The sequence below is a fragment of the Myzus persicae genome, unplaced genomic scaffold (genome assembly GCF_001856785.1).
Source record: "Myzus persicae strain clone G006 unplaced genomic scaffold, MPER_G0061.0, whole genome shotgun sequence".
In the NCBI taxonomy this organism is placed as follows: Eukaryota; Metazoa; Arthropoda; class Insecta; order Hemiptera; family Aphididae; genus Myzus; species Myzus persicae.
In genome coordinates this window covers 95160-121119 of record NW_019101191.1, presented here as the reverse complement: position 1 = coordinate 121119, position 25960 = coordinate 95160, and the positions used below count along the sequence as shown (strand labels likewise).

The following is a 25960-nucleotide window of genomic DNA, read 5'->3' as shown; positions in this document are numbered from 1 at the left end:
TAGTTATAATAGGGTAGTGTTGAATTTTAAATAAATCGGGTTGAAACTCGTGTTGTAATATTTTAACCCATTTTTACTCCTCTTGGACTTAATATAATACCATGTGGCAAATACAAATATCTCACCTAGCTCGCCTTTCTAAAGGCTGAAACACACTAAAATTTAACGATAGTAATCCAAAAATGTGAGAATGCCATGGTGCGACAAAATTAAAACTTATTAAGAGTTAAATTCAATACGTCTGCACTCTTACATTAAAATATGTTTTATTCGTGTATAGGTATACCTACAACTCATTATGTTATACGCGAGAAGTGCACAGGGGCGCAATTTCAATGAAAAAACTGGGGGTGCTGAAGCTTTTTTCAAATTATCTATCTATCATATATCTCACAATTATTATTTGAGTCGACCGGTCTTTGATTATTCTCACTTTCATAATGTAGATTAGGCCTACAAGGAACACCACAATAAGAAAAACGCGCAATAACAGTAATACTTCTCGCTTTTAAACGATGTGGGCGATGTGATAATATTGTGTCGTAGTTTAGCGAGTAAAGGCGGAATGGAAACTTATTCGACAATGTCATCTTACATCGAGTACTTTCAAGTAATACATGTAGATAATACAATTACTAATTAAATAAAACAAATTAAGAATTGGCTCGCTTATTTAAATACAAAACTTGTTCTAAAAAAGAGAGATTTAGTTACAATAAATTCATTTTACCTCGAATAAGACGATTATTTTAACTACAGAACACCCATTATAATTTATAAATAATTACATTTAAATACCAATTAAATATCAACTATTCAATTAACTATCAATATTAATTTTTATTGAGAGACGAGAAGCATAATCGACGTTTCTTTAGACGTTACAATAAACAATAGTTTTGAAAAATAATTCTATTCTTTTCAGACTTTACTATTTTTATAATCCCTCAGAAAGACATTGTAAATACGCCACTGCATCTCATAAAGACTCTCTAACCTAAACTATTATACATAATAAGAAGTAGTAAATACAATAGTATCATTAGTATTTAGCTTTAATACTTATCATTTATATAAATAAAGGTGGTCAATGTCACGAAAACCCTAAATTTGAATTAGTAAAGTTAATTATTAATAAATAATAAACATAATATGTATTATTTAACTCTAAACGTTTTAAATTAATATGATGAAAAAAATTAATTCAAATAATTTGAAAGGTAGCTTAATTTTTATAAATTACAATCTGAATCGCACATAAAACGATTGTTCAACTTTTGATTTTTTTAATAAAAACTAAGTACCTATTTGCTATATTCATATACGTTTAAAATCCATCAATTTATATTAATTCTTAGTTCTTACTATTTGTTCTAATTGCACACTAAAAACTAGTTATAATATAGTAGGCAAAAAAAGCAGGCAAGTAGGTAACGGCGTAACGCTCTGATGTACAGAAGGTAAGGTTAGGTTAGGAGTGTACCTCGTTTTTGAGTAGGTCACGCTGTAATAGATGTTTTTTAATTTTAATTTAATGATAAATTATTTTATAGGTACGAAAAACTATTATTAGCGGAGATTGCCTACATTTATAAGTATATTTTATTATTTATATGGGAGCTTCTATTACACTTTAAAAGTTGTGACAACCTAAACCCAATAAATTTTATCAACAATTAAAAAAAATAAAAGATTTAAATCCCTTTAAATTGCTAAGAAAACATTAAAAATTACATTGATTGTAAAAAAAGACGATTGTTTAAGTTTCATTGAAACTAGTGAGTATCAAATTCTTTGAATTAGGTACATTAGAAAAGCTACAATCATTTGGTAGAAAATTTAGATTTTATCATATCCAAGTTTATCAAATTTTAAACTTCACACCGAAATACGGTATATTTGTAGGATAACACTCAACTTTTTTATAATTCTAGTAAACAAAATTAATATAGAAACTTGTTTTTATTAAACATTGTATTAACTTCTAATCCTAAAGTAATTTGCTAATTTTCACAATTTTGATGAATTTCATCAAAGTTCCAACTTCAAACGCTCGACTTTTTTTATTCAAGTATGGGCAACTTATAAAGAAAAAAGTATTAAATTTTCAAGGTTTTTGACAGAGTGCAATTAATAAAAAAATAATTGTAAATTTCAAATGTCCACAAATAGTTCATAAAGATCCAAAATATTTTTTTAAATCAAACTGAAAATAGTAAATTCTAATATAAACTTTTGATGAACATTTCAAGGAACTAAGGTTATTCGTTTTTGAACTACAAAAAAATTAGAAAATTAATTTTGTCAAAAACTACAGGCATTGTGTAGAGATTCTCGTTTTTCAATAGTATTTTTTTGGTTTTTCCCAATTATTAAGAAGAGTACTATGAATTTTTTTACCCCAAGGTACCGACTTCGTTCACTTTCCTATAGTCTTGTACCAGAAAATATATTGAAGTTTAAGATTGAAGCATTTTTGCTGCTACAAAAGTTGATGACAAAACAAAAGTAACATTAAAATAATAAAATTTGGTCAGAATCTAAAATGTATGACATAATAACAATTAACAATAATGTATTATTATGGTTATAGTAGTCAAAAGTACCCATCTTTTTTTGGGGAAAAAAATTAAATATATTTTAATAACAGGTATTAATCAAAAACGTGGTCTGGTAACTATTCGTTCAGTACTGCTGATACATTGATACATACTATTTTTATATGATTTTAATAATAGATATCTAGGTGAATTTTTTTGTTGGTAATAGGTTTTTTAAGGTCTGTCAAAACTTTAGGCTCTATAGTCTATACCTATACTGCGTTGCCCCGTGCTCCCTTGTGCGGGATTAACCATAAAATATATACATTAATAAGCACGTAACGTTTAAATAAATCTACTCTTATAAATTATATAGATGCTGGAATTTAAAATATAAATTGACATTAGTTGTATACTTGTGTGTAATAACATTTTCTTCAGATAACTTATCAAAACAATTAATATTTAATCAGTAGTTAATTGAGGTAGGTACTTCATGCTATTCATTGTTAATGTATGAATCATGGACATAAAATTAAAAACGTAGTAATCTCATGGTGGGAGTGACATTAAGTTGTTACTGTTTCAAAACGTGTATCGTCAGTTTCGGTTTTGTTAGCGCCGAGCGTACAGCGTGTCACAATAATAATGTGTTTGGTAGTTTAGTTAGGTACCTATCTACTCTAGTTTAATCTTTATTGTCTAACATGTTTGTGCTGCAAAACTGAATAGTATTTATTTTTTTTCCAATTATGATTAAAGATAGACTGAAAGAGTTACAAGCTGTAAGTAATTTTTTTTATTATAATATTATTTGTTAGTGATATCAATACATTTAAACAATATGAAAAAATAATATAACTATATAAGAGCATAGTAATATTATACCATATTATATATCACAACACAAGAGCATATTATAGAAGATATAATACACCAAACCATTTATTCATATTTTCGTCAATAATGCATTACCTAAGTGGATAATACCTAACGCTTTGTTATCTATATATGCTTTAATGAGGCGGTAGTATGGTTTTTCATAAACCAGCAGTATAGTTTAAATACCTCAACCTAGTTAGGTACATACATATTGAAAACTACATAGGTATATATTTTATATAAATATTTTATAATATTAAATTCGTATATTTAATAGAGAAGTACTTATCAATATACCTATGATATGTCAATTGTAAATACCTACTCAATTTACGATATAAACTGTTAGTTGTTAAATTTAATCATAGTAGGTACTTGCGTACTTATGTCCATGATTAATAAATAACTGTAAAAAAAATAATGGCAGGTACATAGATATATACGTCTTTTACTCAAAATACAATTACAAAATCCTTCAATTTCTTGTACAATATTTTAACAAGTTTACTACATTTCATTTCCCAAATCTGCAATATTATATTTCGATTTAGTATTTGTCATATTATTTTTATTTCATAATCTATTCATTGGCATTTGATAAATCCATTATTGAATTACCCATTGTATAACTAAATTAATATCAGTATTCAGTAACAAAGTATAACCTTGGATTTTAAATATTTGATTGAGACATATTACATGTAATTATTGTGACTTAATTGCACTTGTCTTATCTACTGCAAAAAACCGAAACTGTCTAAACGCAATTGAAAATATTTCATTTAGTGTTGTTAGTTGTTATTTGTTTATGAAACAGAAAGATTTTGAATTAAAATTACATAGGTAAATTGTGTTAAAACTGAAAAACACAAAAAAAAATACTGGTTACAGAAAAGTACATCTTAAGTGGGAAATAAATCATTTTTCTGATAGTATTTTTATTCTCCTTAATTTTCAGTTGATTAACTATGTAAATATTCATTTTGACAAGCTGAACAAAATATAATCTTCAACATTCTAATTTGTTTTGTGTATACAGAACACGGTTAAATAGATAATAAATCTATACCCGCGATACAGAGTGCAGGTAATGGTCGTCCACAAGAGTTGATTGTGTCGTAGGTAGGTACCTATATAATACGTATATAGTATAATTAATTGACAATCTTTGTTGCAGTATGATGAGTTGTTTTGAATAAAAAACTCTAGACTATTAAATAAAACGTGGGACATTATTTTTAAATATTATGCTCATTATAATATTATTTTGGTGTACCTACACATCATCAACCGCGGTATTATATATGTAAATTGACTATAAATAAAAATTTAAATTTTCACGTAGATTGTGTATATTTTATATATTATTATTTAAACTTAATATACTACGTATAGGTATATATAAATATATTTTTTTACCACAAACATTACATACACAATTGGTTTATTGTTGTGCCAACTGTACTCCTGATCTATCTGTTGAAAATGGCACCAATTAATTTTCCCTAACACAATGACTTCAAGGCCTGCATATAGGTGAGTGCCGCTGTAGTTAATATTTGGTAGTGCGGAACCATAAGGAACATTATTTTTATTGTATTCATAGTATATATAATAATAATTTATAGCAAATAAAAGGCCGCATTAGTCAAACACAAAAAATACTGGAAAGAAAAAAAAACGATTAGGCATATCATATCTGTTATAGTTAGGAGGTATACACTTAAATTAAATATTATAATATTATGTTTTTTAGATCAATAAACAATAGTGTATGTATAGAAGAACAGGACGGCACGTCGTCAGCACTCGACCCAGTATAATATATTATATTATTACCTTTATAAAATATTAAAATAACAAATATTTTAAAGATAATAACATTAATGTACTCTTAGATACGTCAAAAAAAAAAACATAATGTAGTTAGCATATTCGTGTTAATATAATAATATAAATAATATTGTATATTATGTGCTGCAGTTATTCGTAGGCTACCATTGATATAAAAACGAGGGAAATGATATAAAATATATCATAGTATTAAATACATACCATAGGTAGGGATAATATTATAAATATTCTTGTCAATTTTACTACTTGCTAATGACGAAATATTTTGTTTATTCGGGTAGAAGTAAAAATTGTAATATTATAGTTTCAGACGTATTATTGCGTATAAATATAATGTATTATATTTTGATTTTTGATTTTTTTCATCATATTGCTATTTATCTATAATAATTGGTTAGGTATGTTGTACAATATGCTCCATATATGACTACGGTATAAAACAATACAGTTATTTGGGCTAAACTGCAGTTACCTATATAGATTTAACATGTCATTGAACTATTAAAATATATTATCTATATATCGGTACATAAAACATTAATTATATTGATACATAAATTTATAATTATATTATGCAATATACACTATGAAGGCATATTATTTTGTATTATTATATTATTTTTCGTCTACATCTACGTAATTTGTACAATGTACAATATATATATATGAATATGATATTGAATGTATGATTGAATATACATTTTATTATAAAAGATAGTAATGTAAGATAAGAATGCCGTCTATGGCTAGTCAACTTATATATACCTAGTCATTAGTCATCAAATAAAAAAGAAAATCTAGTTAAAACCTATAAATCATGGACCGCTGATTTTTCAATTAAAAAAAAACAATGTTCAAAATCTAATTCTAATTTATAATCACGACTCATAACCCATAGAAGCTAGAATACTAGATATTACTCAAATAATAAGTTCTTAGCTATTATTTTAAATTTGTTAATATACCAACATAATTATGCCAAGATTAAATTGAACTAATTAAAACATAATAACAGTATTGGAATTTTCATTGGAATTATAATAATTATAAGTAGGTAGTTAAATTAACTGATCAATTCAAAAACCTATACAAAAAAGATTATTTTTAAGTGATAATTGATATTTGATAATGATAAATGAATAATGAAATACACGTTCAAATCCAAAACGTGTTAAATGTTGAGATAAAAGCAGATATTGTTTAACAACGCATGTCTCTTTTTTTCTTTTTTTTATTCACATTTATCAGAGAATACACAATCTGTAAATATTTTTTTACAGAACCAGTAGATACCCATGTGAAATAGAGATTTAGGGATAAATGAAAAATGAAAATTGCTTAAAAGACTTTGAGTTAGATTATCCACTTGTGGTAGCACTCTAAGGCTTGTCGTTAAAAAAAACATTTTGTTCAATAACATCCAAAATCTTTATCATAAATCATAATTTCGTTAAATTTCAATATTAAATATACCAAATTACAATTTCAACTTATGTAATTATTTATTAATAATATAATAACTATCAATGCATTCTCATCACTGCATTGAATTTGTATTTTAGTTTCTAAGAGCTAAGAGGAACAATAAATGTACCTACCTATTGATTTTACAATGATGTTTGTTTTTTTTAAATTTTCTGTGTGATCATCCGTAATCAACTTTTTCAGCAGTAAAAATGGTTCAATTTTCTACTTCAGAGACTTTTCTGGGAGGAGAGTGAATCTAATTGGTACTTTATTGTTTGGGGGATCGGGGATCAAAAGTAAATAATGCTCAGTAGTTTTCTAAAGAATCAAAAAAACTTTTAAAGAAAACGGGAACATTTTGCTAAATCAGTTTTTGACAAAATCAATTTTTTTTTTGTGTAACTCAAAAACTAATAACTTTAGATACTTTTAATTTTCACCCAACGTTCATACGATCATTTACCTACACATGATATAATACATTTTCTAAATATTATGATTTATGACTCATTTTAAGCTATCTATAGACAACAGTCATGAGACATTTTTAATTTTTAATTTTATCTTTTTAAAATTATTTACAATTTATACAATACAATAAGAATAGTGAGTAAATTTGATAATTAACAGTTATTGACTGGTGGTTAGCATTTATGGGCACTCAGCAGTGTCCTCCCGACACGATCAACTTAAAAATGTAATATCAGGTGTTCCTCATAAGTAGTCATTAGTGTAATTTAAAAAAAGTTAATTGATAAGTCCGCAATAACTTGTATGGTCGTTTGAAGTTAGAATTTTATGAAATTCATCAAAATCACTCAAATTTACAAATTATTTTATACCTAGTGAGAAATTTATAAAAAAAGACTTTTTATACATAAATTTAAATAAAACTACTCATAAGTTGTTCTACCAAAATCAAAAAAAAAAAATTGTAACAACCATGGTCGAATTGATTTTTTATGAGCGTTTGAAGTTATATTAAGTCATTCAATTTATTAAAATATATTCCAACAATGTTTTATTTGAGTCATAAGGTCCTATATATTACAAAGAAAAATGACTCTTAATTATGGCTTAAAATAAATGTAATTATTTATTTTTATTTATGGCTTTAAATAACTCTTAATTTTTATTAATATTGAATATAAATTTACATACCTCTTAAAATCTATGCAAAATTATTAACATAAATAGTCAAAAAAATATACAATATACATACATATATACTCAGATTGTCTCATTTTAACATTATTTATAAATTATTTTATGATGTCCAAATAGCAATGTAAAAGATATCTTTTTTACTTAAAGCACAGCGTTCTTTTATACATTTGATATGTATTAAAAAACATTTTATTGGATAGTTTTAATTAAAAATAGTATGAAGCCAGATAAGTATCATAGCTATTAATTATTTGTTTGAATAAGACATTTAAAAATATGTAACTATGGAAATTATTATAATAGTATACCATATTAAACAAGTTTACCATACGTAAAAATGGTTATTACAACATGATTTATAAAAACGAAATATATTTTTTCGATCCTTATATAAGCGCATATATTATGGTTTGGACTCCTCGAACTAAAATAATATCTCATTGGTACTTTATAATTGGTTTTAAAATAACGATGGTTTAATCGTAGCTGTTTCAATCACCCCTAACAAATTGAGGCTATAGTGGATGTCAGCCCACCGTACTTTTATTTTTCCGACTCACGCGCAACATAGCAAATTTATACGATTATCATAACCAACAATGTAATATTACTTTTAATATTAAAATTTATTCGCTTTTTACTTTTTTTTTTAAATTAAGAACATTACCTATGACAGCTTACCTTCGATATTTTAATTTGTATGCATTTTAAAATTGTAATAATTTACACGTTCATAACTTACATAAAAATTAAAATATCATAAAATAGCCAACTTAATGGCACAGGTAATGTTCTCAACTTAAAGTTTAATACTAGTTGAATTCAATCTTAAAATAAAAGTAACAACATATGGATTATGGTTATTTCTGCTGAACGTAAATTTGATGTTTCGTGTGAGAGAAAACAAAATGTAGTGCACTGACATCCTCCTGTTAGAGTCTATTGGCCCTCTCGGTGCCATAATTTACATACATCGTTTATTTATGGTTATCGTTTTTATTCTCCATAGATAGTAGAAGATGTATTTCCAAATCACGTCCACAGAATGGATTCCCGAAATAACATAAGAGGAGTGGACAACGTAGCTCTGGACATGCAATACTCAGAGTACGGTTACATGGAACATTTTTTCGACCAGGTACAATATTAAGTCTAAAAATATATCTATTGTTGTTTAATGATACGTATATAATATTTATATCCTATAATTTGGCATAAAAAAAAAAAATAGTTTAAATTAATCGAAATTTTATTAATGATTATGACGTGAGCGTTTTTATTTTTTGTGTAATAGAAAGTTAATCAAACCCAACACCCATTATGACGAATGACGATGAGCACCTATACTACTTATATTTATATTAAAATATATTATAAAATGTTTTATGAATGTACCTAGTACTTACTATACTTTGGCAAAATAATAATATACATTTAAAATATGACGATGGTAATAGATATAATTGTATAAATATATATTATTTAATATGCACTAAGTTAATTGTTTCATTTGAAATAATTAAACAAAACTGTTTTTAAATTGATATAAGTACCTAATAAAAATCTGAAATCATAATACTAGATCAAAATTACAGATTGAACAGTGTCGGGTAAAAATAAGACAAATCAAAGAACACGTAGTGTTGATGAGGACGTTACACGGAAAGTTACTACTCCTACCCAGGCAAGATGAAAGTATGATACTGTCGTATACGCTATATATTATTTATTATTATAATAATATACAGCAACAACTGCGCCTTCGATAATAAAAGTCTAATACAGATTTTAATATTGTCTTTATTGAATTTATTTGCAGATATGAAACGAGATATAGATACAAAAACTGAAAATGTAAAAAAAATGGGTAAACAAGTCAGCACCACATTGAAAGGTTATAACAATATATAAATATGCCTAATATTATAATAACAACGTTTTCATCGATTTGGGCACAAAAATGCAATTCATACTAATTTATAAGTAATTGTAGAATTGAGTGCAAAAACCATAATATAAGTTCAACTTTTTCGAAAAGTGGCTTTTTTTATAGGATATTACTGATTTAAATTTCGGTGAAACAGACACTGTAATTTAGATATATGTCTGAATATTTTCGACGGAGTTTTAATGGTAATGGATTTGTATTAAGACATATGGTATTGAGAATTTAAAATGTATTCATTTTATAACTTATAGGTATAATACTACAATACAATGATACTTTAATAACTTTTTAATGTTTTAATTTGAATTCATAATATTTATAAAAAAAATGTTGAAGGAACCAGATATCTTCATGTGAACTATTCATGTTTACAATAATTGTCAGCTTAACTACTGCAATCTAAGATACCAAAATAGATACAGACATAACTATTATTTAAGGCCCAAAATAGTATGGTGATTTTTTTTATCAAGGTTATAAAGTGGAATTATCTGGTTGTCAAACTCGGCCCTTATAGATTGCTTTATATTATAATAGGACATGTAAGTATTAAAAATAATAATATATTATAATATTCAGTTTGAACTTTTTTTCACACATATAGGTATTGTTATTGGTATATATTTCGCGCTTCTATTATCATTATTCAGTTTCGTGATTATTCCATTGAAATGACACGGCAATAATAAACGCTCAATAATGTTTTTTTTATCACATACACGTATATATATATTCACGGAATATATACGAGGTAATATCCTTAATAAAAAAAATCGTAAATGGTAATCTGTAGGCTGTCCAGAACGGATTCACGGGCATCAAGGTCTCGGACAACATTGGACTTCGGAAATATCATAAATACTATATAACATACATAAAATAACAAAAATTATTCTTTAACACAGCCAAGGCCCTTCATTGGCGTTTAATTTAATGTTGTACCGGACGTCTTGACTTACCTACTATTTATCTAGGTATTATTATTTTAAGTGACACATAAACATATCACTGCTGCAGTATCACACACGTGTGTATTTACTATTTAATACAATATTACACAAAATGTATGTACTGATAGCTGTAGCACGAGTATAGAAAACCAGATGTTAATTTAAATTCTATATAATAAATAATACTATAAATGATAATATACCTATATATACAAGTTCTTAATAAAACCAAAAGACGGAGTTATTGTTTTCTAAAATACAAAACAACTAACTAGATTTCTACATTTCTAAATAATGTTTGCAAAATCATTCGAATAATTTCACCGAAATAAAATTATACCTAATACTAATCATAAAAGTAATTGCTGAATCACTTTGTGTCTAAATTTAGTATTAATCAAAACCATTGTTATAATATTTAAAAAAAATAATCATTATTTAGCCGCGCGACAGGAAATAAAATAATGACAAAGGAAAACGTATAAATATAAATAAAAGTAAATAGGTATGCGGTAAATATACGTATAAGTATAACAATTCTCCAAAACCAATTCTTGTGCCTATACACTTGACAGGATTAAAATTGTTTCGCTATGCAGGACACATTGAATGCGAATATAATAATGCGTTTTGTTATAATTTATATAAGTCAGAAAGCCACAGATAAAAATCGGATTAGAGCTTATTTACTTCGTAGAAATCTATATATCTACCCACGAAACTTGAAGAATCCCGGACGTGTGTTGTACTATTGCAGTCGTGCTCGTCGAGGCGTTTAAAATATTTGATGGGGTTTTCTTTTTAGGTCTAGAGAAACAGATCAACCAAGAAGAAGATGAGTCTTCTGGTGACAACGAACAAGTGAGCGCCGCGTTGCGGATACGAAAAACCCAACATGCCACCACGATACACATGTTGGTCGAAGCCCTGGCCGAATTCAACGCCGAGCAAATCATCTACAAAGAAAAATGCGAGGAACGCATGCAGAAAGTCGTGAGCATAGGTTAGTGATTAAAAATATTTTTTTTTCAAACGAGACATAAACAGTTATATATGTACATAATCCGTCGTCGATCCGATTATATTTAATATATTTTTATTGTTGTATATTTTTTACAGCGAAAGCCGAAATATCCAACGATCAGTTCGACGAGCTAGTCAGCCAGGGCAACTATTCGGCCGTGTTCAACGGCAACGTAAGAGCTATTTTCGATTTTTGCATGTGCCTTTGGTCTTTCAAAATATAAAATATATTAATTAGTCATATTGCACTAGTGTGTGTAAATAAATATACTATAAATTAATGATTCCAGATAATTGCCGAAACGCTGGAAGCCAGGAGCACGCTGCAAGAAGTCCAAGACAGACACTTGGAACTGCTTAAACTGGAAAAGAGCATACAGGAGCTCCGGGACATGTTTGTTGAGATGGCCATGCTGGTCGAAAAGCAAGTATGACGATGATATAAATAATTTAAATAATATTATAGTTATATACTTATATAGATACAAGATACCTCGTATTCCCCTGTATATAGTCCAAGTCCTGCAACGGTGGAGTAGGTATATGCATAAATTTCGCTTCAGATCTCGTCGTACTCAATAACTAGTACATTGTTTATCCGTCTCTGGTTATCACACTTCATGTATTTTTCATTATTGTCATAATTTGTCGATCGATTGCAGTGTATGATAATATCTACACCTGCTTTGTATTCTACTATTCTAGTATAGGTAGGTACGTTATTCCAGAACCACAGATGTGGCCAAAACGTAAAGGTAACAAAATATGTGTTTCTTAATGCGTAATACCTATAAAGTATAAACATACTATTATCTATTATTATATTATTTTCTATATCTGATTTTCAATATCAACAAGTTTTTGGTACACGTGCGACCTGCCCGACGTGCGTATCTACTGCGCTGCAATATATTGTATTGTGTGCCGATGTGCTATACGGATATTGTCGATAAAATTTTGTAAACAAAGTTGAAACAAACACATTTAGGCACATATATGAAGTAATATATTTAATATGTAACATATTATAATCACTGTCTACAAATAATCAATTACGGTTTTAACATTTTAATTACTGTTATTTACTATTTATTAAAAAGCACGTCTTAACTATTTATTGTTCGTCGCTACTAGCTTAGTAGCTTAGCAGCACAACGTCTATTTCTCTTTGTAAATCAATTTTTATATAGGTTTGAATTATGTTTATTAATATTCAATACTATTATTATATCTGAATATATAGTTAAATACAATATTGTTTGATCCATCGCAGTGCTAAAATCGGTATATTTAACAGACCTAATATTTATTTCCAAGTGTCTACATCGCGCATTCGTGTCCTTTCGAAAGTCGATTAAAATGTATTGTATTGCTGGGACTATTATATTATATTGATATGATATGGATTTCACGTTGGTATAAACAAGAATTTTAGAAATTCATTAAAATCTATTCACGTGGAATTTCCGATTGGCTCTTGCATTTCATAAGAACTAATAAAAACATTAAAAAGTAAAACTGATATAACCGCTTTGTGGTGTGAATATTAATTTATTGAATAGGTACTTACATAATTGTTAATATACGCCAAGTGGATCCTTTATATTAATAGATTTAAAATTTTTAAGACATAATTATGTATTTGTCACTATATACGTCCTAATCTATTTTATACCTACAATTTTAATTATAATTATGTAAAAAAAAAATAGCAACTTAAGTCTTTAGTTATACTTGAAAATTGGAATTGTAGGTAGGTATATACTTACATTTTTTTCGCAGTTTGTTTTTTGATTATACCAAAGCGGATGTTAATTATTCATACTACCATATATTATATTCCAGATTTAATAAATGTGACAAGAATTTGATTGTTTTTTAATTTCATATTGTGTAACTACAATATCGTTACTAACTGCTCATCCAATTGTGTTGTTTTCAAAAATTGTATTAATATTAAACTTGTTACTTTTTCTTACAGGGTGACATAATTAATAGTATAGAACAGCACGTGTTAAGGGCCGGAGAAGCTGCTGAAAATGCCAAAGTAGAAACCAAAAAAGCAGTCATATACACTAGTAAAGCGAGAGTGGTACGAATAATAATATTATATTGTTTAGGGAAACGAATTTATACCCTTAAAAGTTCGAACGGGTGTCTATAATATACAATTTGTTGTTAAAGCCATTATAATTATTTGTTGCAGAAAAAAATTGTCTTAATGATGATTTGCGCTTGTGTGGTCTTATGTATGGTGGCGTGGTTGTACTCGAGTTTTTTTGGAAACGATGAAACCACCGAAACCTGACATTTCTATAACTTATTTTTGTATAATATATTTTAACTCTTAGGGAAAATGCTGTGATATTTGTGCAAATATATATTATTGTTTATGTGTAAGTATATATATATATGTATGTAGAATGTAGATATATTACAGTAGGTACTGTTATATTGACTAAAATAATTATTAGGGAATTGAATGTTTTATTACCTTATTGACTATATGTGTATGTTTTTTTAAATTAGGTATCTTCTTGTCTATTGTAATAATTGGTATTTTCAAAACGAACCGTTGTTATAAAAATATCAATAAATAAACATTTATTATAAATTAAATATTACCCATGTACTCGAAGTTCTGAAAATAACTTTATTATTATTGGATTCATAATTAAAATTACAAAAACTTTAAGCCTCGAACTTGAGACGGTTCTAAAAAATGATATTGTATGAATAACTCGTGAATACTAAGATGAATAAAATATAAGACGACTATTTGAAAAAAAGTAATTTAGGTTTGTAATGTAATACTTATAATTGTTATGAAGTTGGAAAAATGTATAAAGAATTCCCAATAGTTTTCAAAAGCAATAGCAAAAACAAACAAAAAATTAAGGAAAAACGGGAATTTTTACGTAAAACCATTTTTCGGAAAATGCGATTTTGTTTTTAGTGTAACTCTAACAAAAATGACCGTAGATCAGGGCTTGCATTTGAAAAATAAATTTTTGTTTTACGTTCTTTACAATCAAAACGTTATACAAATTTTGAGTTTATCGTTATTCAAAATTTAAACGTTATTCAACTTTTGTGTTTATCGTTATTCAGAATTAAAACGTTATATAATTTTTGCGTTTATCGTTATTCATAATTAAAACGTTATACAATTTTTGCGTTTATCGTTTTTTAAAATTTAAAAGTATACGACTATGACCTTTTTTTGGGGACATAATTTCCCTCTTCTGAGTTTTAAGTAGTTATTGTTTAATTTTATTTATTTAATTAAATGGGTTAAACTAATATAAAGAAAACGTATGCACATTAAAACTATAAGTATATTAGTATAAAATATAAATATTAAACATTTGACAACAATTAGACAAACACTGACGAGTGAATAAATCTGAGCAAACTGAACACCGAATACAATAGTTGAATAACTTGAGTGGTATACATTTCGACCGTAGTACAGATAGTACAGTGCAATATTATCAGAGCATCACTATTATTAGCTATTGGTAATTAAATTATTCTATTAAGGGGCCGCTACATCAAAAGTAAAATGTGTACAACGCTCAAGAGATAACTTCTTATTAAGTTTTAAAATAATATCTAATACGGGATCTCCCGGATAGGCCGGATACGGAATAAAATTAATTCTTGTATTGAATAATTAATTGAATACTACTAAGTATTATTAAATAATTGGGAATTTATTATTTCGTTTAATGGAATACAATATATACCGTTTTGCGTTATGTTTTGTTTAATGATACATCATATATTTTGTTAAACGTTACCTTTTGTTTTATGTTATTTATTTATTTACGTTTATCGTTTTCCGTTATAATTACGTTTACAAATTTCAATCGTTTTTTATCAAATATAACGTTATAATCATAACGTTATTATAACGTTTGCAAGCCCTGCCGTAGATACATCAATACGACAATACATGAAAGTTACACTGAATATTTTTGTTAGTATTTTCTATTACACCATAGAAATTTTCAAAATATTTTGATTTGTGTTGAACTTATAGGCATATGAAATGTTCGATTATTATTTGTTTTTTTTTAAACTCTAGTCGATAAAAAAAAATTTATCTCGGTCAAAAAACCTTGAGAATCTTGGAAATGTAATACATTTTTTCCAGCATCACTGATAATTTAAGAATTATATTAATTCGACTTACCGGCTACCATACTAATAGTAAGCAATAACAATATAAAATATCCTAAACTGACATACCGTCAGAAACGTTTTTCGTACCTATGTAATAATTTGATATCATTGAATTCATAAATTAATACCATCCATTACAGCGACCCCTTAGACACCTAATGTACAGCAGGTCATCATCCACTACCCGCTTTTTTAAATATTAATTACGGTTTTTTGGATTATGAAATTTCTTGAAGGGTTCTCTAGACTCTAAAACATGGGTCGGTGGCTCATTTCCCATCATGCCACCCTATAATGTTACACCACTAGGCATAGATACGTCTATTTTGGTAGGAAGCAGAGATGAGATCGAATCCCCTTGATATTTTCCTTAAAAATTATTATTACTTATATTAGTTGTAATAGGTAGGTTATAGTATTTTAATTTATGATGAAGACTGTATAATCAATAGATCATGATACAATGTATGATTATTTTAATTGTTAACACTATATGGTACTAGGATTAGCTATTATCTTATTCTGTGCAATCTGTGGTACTAGACAGTAGGTAGTAGTCGGATAGTGGGACTAAATATTAATTTGTATGTGCTGTAGACTACTAGTCTGTATTTATATGGCCAAGCACTCAAGCACCTATAAAGTTGTAATAGAGAAACATCCGAGATTCCGAGGAGTATAAACATAGGTTAACATATACTAGGTCTTACCCCCCCCCCCCTTACAAAATATCCACTTATGATGGCTACTGTATATGCCAGTGTATGTGAAAACGAGTGTTAAGCATAGGAATTATTAGAGTAAATTTGGAATTTTTTTCAAACATAAATTTCGATGATCCTTCCATTACTAATTAAAAATGTTTATAAACAATCGAATTTTGCAAGGTAATCTATATTTTACTGCAGATATTATCACAATGTCATATACTTATATCGATTTTTTTATAAAACACATTAATATAGGTACTTACTATATTATAACCGGAATCGGAAAACACTCTTGGGCCGTGTGAATAACGGGAGTAGGCAATTATATCAACACACTGTACAGTTATGGTCTTAAAAACGTATTTGGTGTGTGTACACGTAAGTACTAAGTAGTGAGTACCGTTACCTACTGTCAAAATTGATGAGGTGATTTTATATGATAATAATGGATTTCATTATCTTTTCAAATTCACAGGTTGTTTTTGAGAAAACATAAATTTATAAATTGTAGTTCATTGTTTAATATTCGTCTGTTCGAACCACTAATTATAAAGTTGGAATCTAGGGAAAAAAGCCCATATGGCCATTTCATAGAAAAAAATCCCCGTACCAACATTATCCTTTTTTATTATGATTTACATAGTTAAATATAATCATTCCATTTATCTATGTAACACTTCTTTAACATATCCATATCCATTAAGATATACTTTTACAGTTTTATATCATAATAATATCTAATAGGTAAACTAATACAGTAATACACCTAACATTAATCAATTAATGTTGACAATTGTTTTTCATTAATTATTAAATTATTTTACTATATTCTCATGCATCTAATTTAGTACACCAGGTAATACATTTATTTTATTAAAAGGTAACTATAAAAAATATTACATCTAGATATGACATTAAACAATAACTAATTATATCACAGTTAAAAATCAAAAAACATAAGCCATAAATCAAAATATATATAATAAATAGTTCATAACATTCCTTGACATGTATTATTACTCTTACTATAAAATATACAAATAAAGCTGCACTCTACATTTTACATTGAATTTTACTCAATAGTTGTCATTTGTTATTTACTCATTTGCATATAATTCAAAAAATTAACAAGCAGATATAGGTACACACTTTTAATTAAAAATATTAACAACAATAACTTTATGAATGAAAAAACCACATTTGTAATAATAAAATGTTGTAAATACTAAGATACCAACAACAGTTTCCAGATAGAGTCTACAATAAAATATAATACCTTCATAATTTTTAAGATAAAGTCAAATGTCAATTAATTTTATTCCTACCTATAAACCTACCTTAATAGCTTAATCTCTCATATTTAAAATGTATAGTAATGTATGTAACCTATATAGTTTAAAATATTTGGTGTATTATTTTATTAAATATTATTTATTATAATATACAAGTACATACAGTTTATTAAAAGAATATTATATATCATATATGGTCTTAGTTATATCAAAAATGTTTCATGTAATTATATTGAAATATAGATGTATTGTTTAAAAAATTGAAATTATAAAATGTACACTATAGTAAAAAAGTATTAAGTATTTAGTTAGTGCAGGGGTTTTTTTCTTACAGGTGTGTCTTTTTTTCGAATTAACTACAGTACCTTCAGTTCAGTGGTTCGAACCCGGGCAAATAAGTATTTCATGGAGTAAACGGCACAGATCACGGTCAACACTTCACACATTATTTATCGCCAAAGACATTAATATTGTCTACGAGAATATTGAGGTTATGTATACCATATCATTCTCGAGATCTTTTTTCCTTTAATATATTTACTTCCATAAAATCTTTTCGGATTTCATTCAATTTCAATCTAGGATTTTTGAATTGAGAAGTCAGAAACTTACAAAATTCAAAATGCAAAACGACGCCGGAGAATTTGTTGACTTGTACTGCCCAAGAAAATGGTGAGCGTTTGTCGGATGACAACAAATTTGTTTTTAATCCTGACATCAAAAACGTCAAGACGTTCGAGAGCCACATGGCATTTTTCAGTGTTCGTGTTTTATTGACTAAATTGTGTAACTTTGTTAATAGCTCTGCCAGCAACCGTATCATTCCCGCTAAAGATCATGCTTCTATTCAGATCAATTTAGCCGAAATCGACTCGGCCACTGGTCGCATAACTGGAAATCACAAAATCTTGACCATTAGTGGAGCTATTCGTCGTATGGTTAGTATATTAAATGACATATTTAAAATATGTTTTTACGTTAATATTTTGAATTGATATAGAAATCGTATGTATTTATTGGCACATTGATAATAATAATAATTTGTTGATGTGCTAGTTTGGAAATATAAATCTTCGTCGTTAACTTAAATACTTCATCAGTTGAATTAGAAATATAAACTATACTTATCTGTATAAATAAATTTTACGTACTAATAGACTTATTACAATACATTAAATGTATCTTTTAATCTAACTTAGGTTTTTTTTAAATTTCATTTGTAATTACATTTGGTCATTTGGTGTGTATGATGCGTATTAGTAACATTTGGTTCGTTTGATTACATCCATTCCATTTACTCTTTCATTCGATTATACTTCTCCCCTGTGTAAGGTTGAAATACCAACTAACATTTGTAAGGAGCCAAATTAGGAATCTGGAGATTGTTCGTGGGTCATATAAATTGTAGATATTGTAAAGTCAATCAACAAAAATGATAAATTACAACTCTAGGATGTATAACATTATTAACAGTTTTTACTTTTTTTTCTTATACTGTTTTGCCAGTAATGTGAAATATACTTAATCAAATATTTGTATGAGCATTGAACCGAACTACAGTTTTTTCAAAATAGAACATTCCTTAGCTTGTTGATACAATGAAGATTTTTCATATGTGCCGACTAATGTTCCAACGTACATTAAATACGTAACAAACCTGTTAAATGTTATAAGTAAAACCGCAAACTTTCCCATTTGGGATCTTTAAAGATAAATATTTAACCAACTTCACTGGTTAATCTGTAAGACACTTCAGTCAAGTTAGAATATTGTAAAACATACCTAATTCAGTTATAAACAAAGAATTTATCTCATCATACTGATGCATACATATATATTTTTTAGGGAGAGTCGGATGACTGCATAACGAGGTTAGCAAAAGAACACGGAATTGTAGCTAAGTAAGTAAATACATTTAAAGTATTTAGCATATTAAAATATAAAACTAATTATGAATTGTGTTTTTTTTTTCAGGAATTTCTAGGGTAACTAAAGTTATAAATTTATTCTATTTGAAAATGTGAATAATAAAAAAAAAATTACAAAACTATTTATTGTTTTTATTTTTTGATATTTTATACTGAAAGGTGTGCAATGAATGAATAATGACTTAATTTATTTTATTTAGGCGTGTAATAATTCATATATGTATTCACAATTTCACTCTATACATTAAATTTGGGTTAATTTAAGTAAGAAGATTAAACATTAAAACAAATATTGTAAATCTGCTATGTTAATAATACCACGCAAGTTATCCTAGGTGAGCATTATACATACACCAGTGTAGTTTATAATAAACATGTATAAAGGTCAAAAACAAGTAAATATTATTTTGAATATCAAATAATGAGCCTTACATACTGAGTGATTGGCAATAAATGATAATTAATACAAGGTTTTGACTACAGTGCATGAGATTTACGTATTGATGAATATTATATTTTTCATCATCATACTACTATACTCATTTTTAAAATTTTTTTACTTGTTTGACATTTATTTTTGGTCTGGGTGACATCTAGTGTTACCTAGGTTTTGAGGCGATTTTCTTGGATGAATAATAGGGGTACACTTATAATGCAGGCATAGTATAATAAAGGGTAAATATTTTATTATCAAATTTTACTCACTATTCGACTTAAAAAACATAACGAGAAATGTGTACATTTAAATGGGTTCTTAGACAATATATTATATTTTAGGCTCCACACGAGTTGTTCTCAGTGAGTCACTGAGTGTAATCTTTTTGATATTAATTAGAATAAAAAATGTTCTCTTCAATTTTGTAATTTTCCCATGTGTATATTTGAGCATAGATTAAATATACATATTAATATATAATATATCATATAATCTATGATTTGAGATACTATAATGAAAGAAATGTGATTTTCTCGAATCGAGGACCTCCCATTCTGACAACAAATTAAATGCAAAAATATTAAACAATGATATGCAATTCAAATCAATAAATTTATGAATGATAAAGTTAGTAATATTATTAAATAAGTATTAAAATATTAATAGAAATCATTAATACGTTATAATAACGCTATTGCCAATACAAAATTCACTAATACAAATATTAAACAAAATACATAAATGTAGGAACCACGAAGATTCTTCATGAAATAATAAATTAAACAAATTGTTGAATTAATGTATACATATAATTCAATAATACTTTTACATGTTTTGGTTTATCAATTATCCTTTAAATTTGGTAATTATCTAGTAAATGCATGAAGTGAATGTTGATAGTCAATAGATGATCACATATTTTTGACGTAGGGTAAAACTAAGGAACCTATTTTCCAATCTATTATTTTTTATATAAGTGGGAAATGTCAAGTTTCCAAATACCGATTACCTCAGTCTAAAAATATGAAATGAATTCGGGAATAATAGACAATAAACACAATAAACAATATAATAAAAGAGTGTATCTATCATTGAATAATATTATATTAAAACAGGGATTCTACATGGTACATTTATTATACATCGTGTGGTAATAGAATTTGGTAGTGAAATAGAACTGCTCGGATACGAACGCCACTATATGTATATTTTATAACATAAATATCAATAACAATTTAAATTAATATTTAATGCAAGCCTTTGCACTTTTACAAGTTGCGAGTGAAATGATTATAAAAAAACTTGGTTTTTTGGTTTGAGCCTTTGAGGGATAAAATTATTTGAATTGGAAATTAATTCATCTGTAACAACAAACAACGATAATTTTGAATTCTTTAATTATTTTTTAATTATTAATTATTATTAGAATATTTTGGTTTCCCAATGACATACTATACAGGGTATGATATGCATGGTCCATTATTTTATAGATCTATGGTAATACACTTATTTCCATACCAAAATTGAAAATATAGTTTTATCATAGAACAAACGTTTTATTACATCTCAGTCCGCACCACGGCTTTAAATAGTGTCTAAAGCCGTGGTCCGCACTCTGGTCCTGATTAATGATTATTCAATCACCCAATTAAATTTGTAAATAATGTGTATAGAAATTATTAAAAATTAACTTTTGTCAGAAAATTAGAAGAATTTATTGTACATTGCGCATAGAAAAGAGACATTGCGACAATAATAATATTTTGGAAGAACTTGGCCTCTACCGTAGATAACCATGGTAACTCGCCATACCACGACAGTACTTCTTATCTAACTACTTTAACTTGTAAATAAATAGATTACCTGTTATCATTACTACCCGTGATGTCATTAACCGAACTACCGAAAACAAAGTCTGAACACGTTTTTTCAAGATTAACAAATTTTTATTTTTATTTTCAAACTATCTCGTCCAAAAATGAGCAAAAAAACTATACATAACAAGAGACAAATTTTAACCAGCGAGGGTATTGGATTTGAATGGGATGTCACTCCTAATTATTTCAATAAAAACAACAGTGAATCGGAAGATTCTGACAAAGTAAGACAACTAAGTACAGTTTGTTAATTTATGAATAGATATTAGGTATAAAGGAATCACTCTGTAAGATTCTTACTACCTTTATATTAAATTTTAGGATGAAGACAATGAACCGAGTAAAAAAAAAATACGAAAGATAAATAACTCTCAACGTCTTGAAGAACAAAAACAAGAAGAACTAAGACTTAGAAAAGTTGAAGCAGAATTAACGCAAATTGAAACAAATCCACAAAATGCGGATCATTTTGACCGATTAGTGTTGTCTAATCCCAATAGTTCGTTTATTTGGATTAAATACATGGCATGCCATTTACAAGTAATAATTAATTTAATTTTACAATAATTAAAATATTTGATTGATTCATAGATCTACACTTCTGACTCTTAACCATAGTAAATGTAATTTTATAATGTTTAAACTTAAAACATAACTTATCAAATGTAGCATTGTATAACTGATGATTATATCACCAGTAAAATTATTACAACACCTCATTACAATTTTTCTTAGATTAGTCCCCTTATTTCAAGAATTGTGAAATGTGATTAAACATTATTTTAATTTATAGGCTACTGAAGTAGAAAAAGCAAGGGCAACAGCAAAAAGAGCATTGTCTATAATTGATACTAAAGAAGAACAAGAAAAACTAAATATTTGGACTGCACTTTTAAATTTAGAAAATTTATATGGCACTAAGGTAAAAATATTAAAAGATTGGATTTATTTTACTGTAGTGGTTGTAAATAATATATTAATGTATTAATAACTGCTTCATATTGGGGACCAAATTGAGTACACACATATTCATTCGTAGGTATTTGAAATGTCGATATGTTGATATGGCTTTGGAAGTAATTTTTTAATAATATCATTAATATTTATCCTTTAAATATTGTTATATTTTAGGAATCATTTAAACAAACAATGGATGAAGCATTACGTTCAAATGATGAGTATCAGATTTACATAAAAATATTGGATATATTTGCTGAATCAAATAAATTAAAAGTACAGTTTGATAATAATTAATAACAAAATTCTTCTTAGTATTTATTTGTTATTGCCCAACAACCCCACCATATAAATTTTAACACCCCGCCACTATTTTGACTGTCTGTATATTTTTGTATAGTGTTACGAAATTTTCAAATAGAAGTAAATAAATATATATTAGTTTTTAAATTTGATTTATAATTGTTATTCTCTATAAATGTATGTACAAAAGCTAATAATAATAAATTATTTGCAATTAATAGAAGCTTTGTTAATATTTTTTTTAATATCTCATAATTACACGTAAATAAATAAAACAGTTTTATAAAGATCCTTGAATGTCATACATTTTTTGAAAAATTAAATGCCAGTATTGAATATTACGGGAAATAATTTAAATTAATTTTTAATATAATTAATAATAAGCTAATAATGTTTATAAGTTATATATAAGTAATCATAATGTAATAAGATTAGAATTTAAAATATTATAAATATATTTTACCCCTTTTCCATAAATAGATAGCAAACCAACTTAAAAGTTAGATAAAGTAGTGCAGAGAAATATTGTAGTTTTAGATTAGGCCAAGACTGCTGACGTAAGTTTGCTTGTAAATTGTATATAATTTGGGTGCAGGGCAATAACAAACACGTACCTAGCTCTTTAATAAACATTATTTTGAATACTTTTGTTTTATTTAGGAACTAGAAGAATTAATTACAAAAATAAATAGAAAGTTTCGTGATTCTCTTGATGCGTATCTACATTGTGCCACTGTGTACTTCAAACTAAATAAATCTGGCAAAGCAAGATTTATTTTACAAAAAGCACTATCAAATCTTCCGACCAAATCACGTATACTAATTTATATATTAAATAATAGTATAGTAAAATTCATATGATAAATAAAAACAAAAAACACTTATAAAATGTAATTTAGTGAGCGAGGAACAGTGGCTTGGTTAACTTGAGGTTTTTAGAGGCTAGTCAAGTATTTCACTCAACCTGCAGCACCAACACCACAATAAAGGCATTCATTGTCGTATACTCATATCAATTGACATAGTTATTACTGAAATACTATGATAAATACTAAATAATCACCTATTGGCCATTTTAACTACCCTCCACCCTCAAAAATACTTTTTGAATACCATTAACCCCATTCGTCACACCATTGGTGAGAAACTTCAGTTTTCAATTAAAAATGAGATAATATTTAAATGTTTACATGGTTTCTTGTTGTTACCAAACATAATTTTTTAATTATTTCTGTTTTTAATAACAACTTGAAGTTTAAGTTTCATATTTAAAGAAAAGTATATTTCTTCATATTTTGATAGGTATTATAGAAACTCGATTAACTGTAACGCTGTTAGCAGTCTTAAAAAAATAGTTAATAAGGCGATGGTTACAAACTCTTTGCAGTGCCTATCAAGTGTATAGAATCATTTTTAATATAAATAAGTCAGTGACTGAAGAGTAGCTTGGGGTACAGATAAGTGTTTTTGTAGTTTATTGCAAAATGTCTGTTGAACATTATAGTCCCAGTTTTGACAGTGACTTTAAACTGAATTGCTATTGTATATGAGTTATAAATATTAAAAGTTTGGATGAGGTGGATAGTGGACCAACATTTTGCGAGGTAATCAGAAAGCACTATACACACATCACATTTTAAAAATAAACCTTTTTACTGACAAAACCATGTAAAAATTATTTTCAAAAACATCATTACTTTTTGAATTAATGAGTCAACTAATGGACCAACTGGTTTATGATTTATGAATAAAATACAAATATTAAAAATTACCTACAACATAGATATTATCATTCGATTCTATAATAATATATTAATTACATTTTATATATATATATTTTTTTTTTAAGATGTCACTATGATAAGTCGATTTGCTTTGGTTGAAAATAGCGATGGATCACCAGAAGAAGCGCAAACACTTTTTGAACATGTCCTAACATCCTATCCGTCACGTATTGATGTATGGAGTATATATGTAGATATGTTGATCAAATCTAATAGAATAGATTTGGCAAGGTAAGAATACTTTAATTCTAACCAAGATTAAAGTTTTACTAATGTCCAACAAAATTGGCCTGTTAATAATATAAAATTAATTTGTATTAATTTAGACATGCTTTAGAAAGAGCAACAATCCAAAAATTAGCTCCAAAAAAGATGAAAAGTTTGTTTAATAAGTGGATGATGTTGGAAGGAAAGTATGGGACTTCAGAATCTGTAGATAAGGTTAAGGAATGTATGAATAACTATGTTGATTTAATTTTAAAAAATAAAAAATAATCTTGATCAGTTAATTAATAAAAAGATTAATATTTTAAGAATTAATTATTGTAATTGTTTTTAGTACAAATATCTAGAACCTATAATAATCTTATGAATCTAATGTTTTTTCTGACTATGTGTATGTAGATTTCTCATTTGCATTGCAGTGCAATCAAT

General features: G+C 26.9%; 3 protein-coding genes across 4 annotated transcripts; all 3 read left to right on the top strand.

Annotated features, from left to right (window-relative positions):
- Positions 1 to 3123: 3123 nt before the first annotated feature.
- On the top strand, positions 3124 to 14450 carry LOC111028142 (syntaxin-like). Of its 2 annotated transcripts, XM_022306688.1 has the most exons (10): positions 3124 to 3325; positions 4381 to 4544; positions 8920 to 9048; positions 9506 to 9605; positions 9730 to 9804; positions 11614 to 11811; positions 11928 to 12004; positions 12122 to 12259; positions 13813 to 13923; positions 14038 to 14450. In XM_022306688.1, exons 3-10 carry the CDS (start codon positions 8956 to 8958, stop codon positions 14137 to 14139), a joined length of 894 nt encoding a protein of 297 aa, XP_022162380.1. In that variant the 5' UTR covers positions 3124 to 3325; positions 4381 to 4544; positions 8920 to 8955; the 3' UTR covers positions 14140 to 14450. The 2 variants fall into 2 exon arrangements, with proteins under 2 accessions (XP_022162380.1, XP_022162379.1); XM_022306687.1 differs by lacking the exon at positions 4381 to 4544.
- A 4036-nt stretch (positions 14451 to 18486) lies between these two features.
- Positions 18487 to 20049, top strand: LOC111028155 (40S ribosomal protein S21). Its single transcript, XM_022306700.1, has 4 exons — positions 18487 to 18693; positions 18824 to 18959; positions 19867 to 19922; positions 19996 to 20049. Exons 1-4 carry the CDS (start codon positions 18644 to 18646, stop codon positions 20003 to 20005), a joined length of 252 nt encoding a protein of 83 aa, XP_022162392.1. The 5' UTR covers positions 18487 to 18643; the 3' UTR covers positions 20006 to 20049.
- Positions 20050 to 22236: 2187 nt separating this feature from the next.
- On the top strand, positions 22237 to 25847 carry LOC111028153 (protein RRP5 homolog). The gene is made up of 7 exons (XM_022306698.1): positions 22237 to 22486; positions 22584 to 22802; positions 23056 to 23184; positions 23394 to 23495; positions 24183 to 24336; positions 25372 to 25537; positions 25633 to 25847. Exons 1-7 carry the CDS (start codon positions 22364 to 22366, stop codon positions 25799 to 25801), a joined length of 1062 nt encoding a protein of 353 aa, XP_022162390.1. The 5' UTR covers positions 22237 to 22363; the 3' UTR covers positions 25802 to 25847.
- Positions 25848 to 25960: the final 113 nt, after the last annotated feature.

Coding starts and splice junctions, on each gene's coding strand:
- LOC111028153 (XM_022306698.1), top strand. CDS start 22,364: ATGAGCAAAAAAACTATACATAACAAGAGACAAATTTTAACCAGCGAG. Junction 22,803..23,055: donor ACATGGCATGCCATTTACAA/GTAATAATTAAT, acceptor TTTAATTTATAG/GCTACTGAAGTAGAAAAAGC. Junction 25,538..25,632: donor AATAGAATAGATTTGGCAAG/GTAAGAATACTT, acceptor GTATTAATTTAG/ACATGCTTTAGAAAGAGCAA.
- LOC111028142 (XM_022306687.1), top strand. CDS start 3,293: ATGATTAAAGATAGACTGAAAGAGTTACAAGCT. Junction 9,049..9,505: donor TGGAACATTTTTTCGACCAG/GTACAATATTAA, acceptor TCAAAATTACAG/ATTGAACAGTGTCGGGTAAA. Junction 12,005..12,121: donor CGGCCGTGTTCAACGGCAAC/GTAAGAGCTATT, acceptor TAATGATTCCAG/ATAATTGCCGAAACGCTGGA.
- LOC111028155 (XM_022306700.1), top strand. CDS start 18,644: ATGCAAAACGACGCCGGAGAATTTGTTGACTTGTACTGCCCAAGAAAA. Junction 18,694..18,823: donor TTGTACTGCCCAAGAAAATG/GTGAGCGTTTGT, acceptor CTTTGTTAATAG/CTCTGCCAGCAACCGTATCA. Junction 18,960..19,866: donor GTGGAGCTATTCGTCGTATG/GTTAGTATATTA, acceptor TATATTTTTTAG/GGAGAGTCGGATGACTGCAT.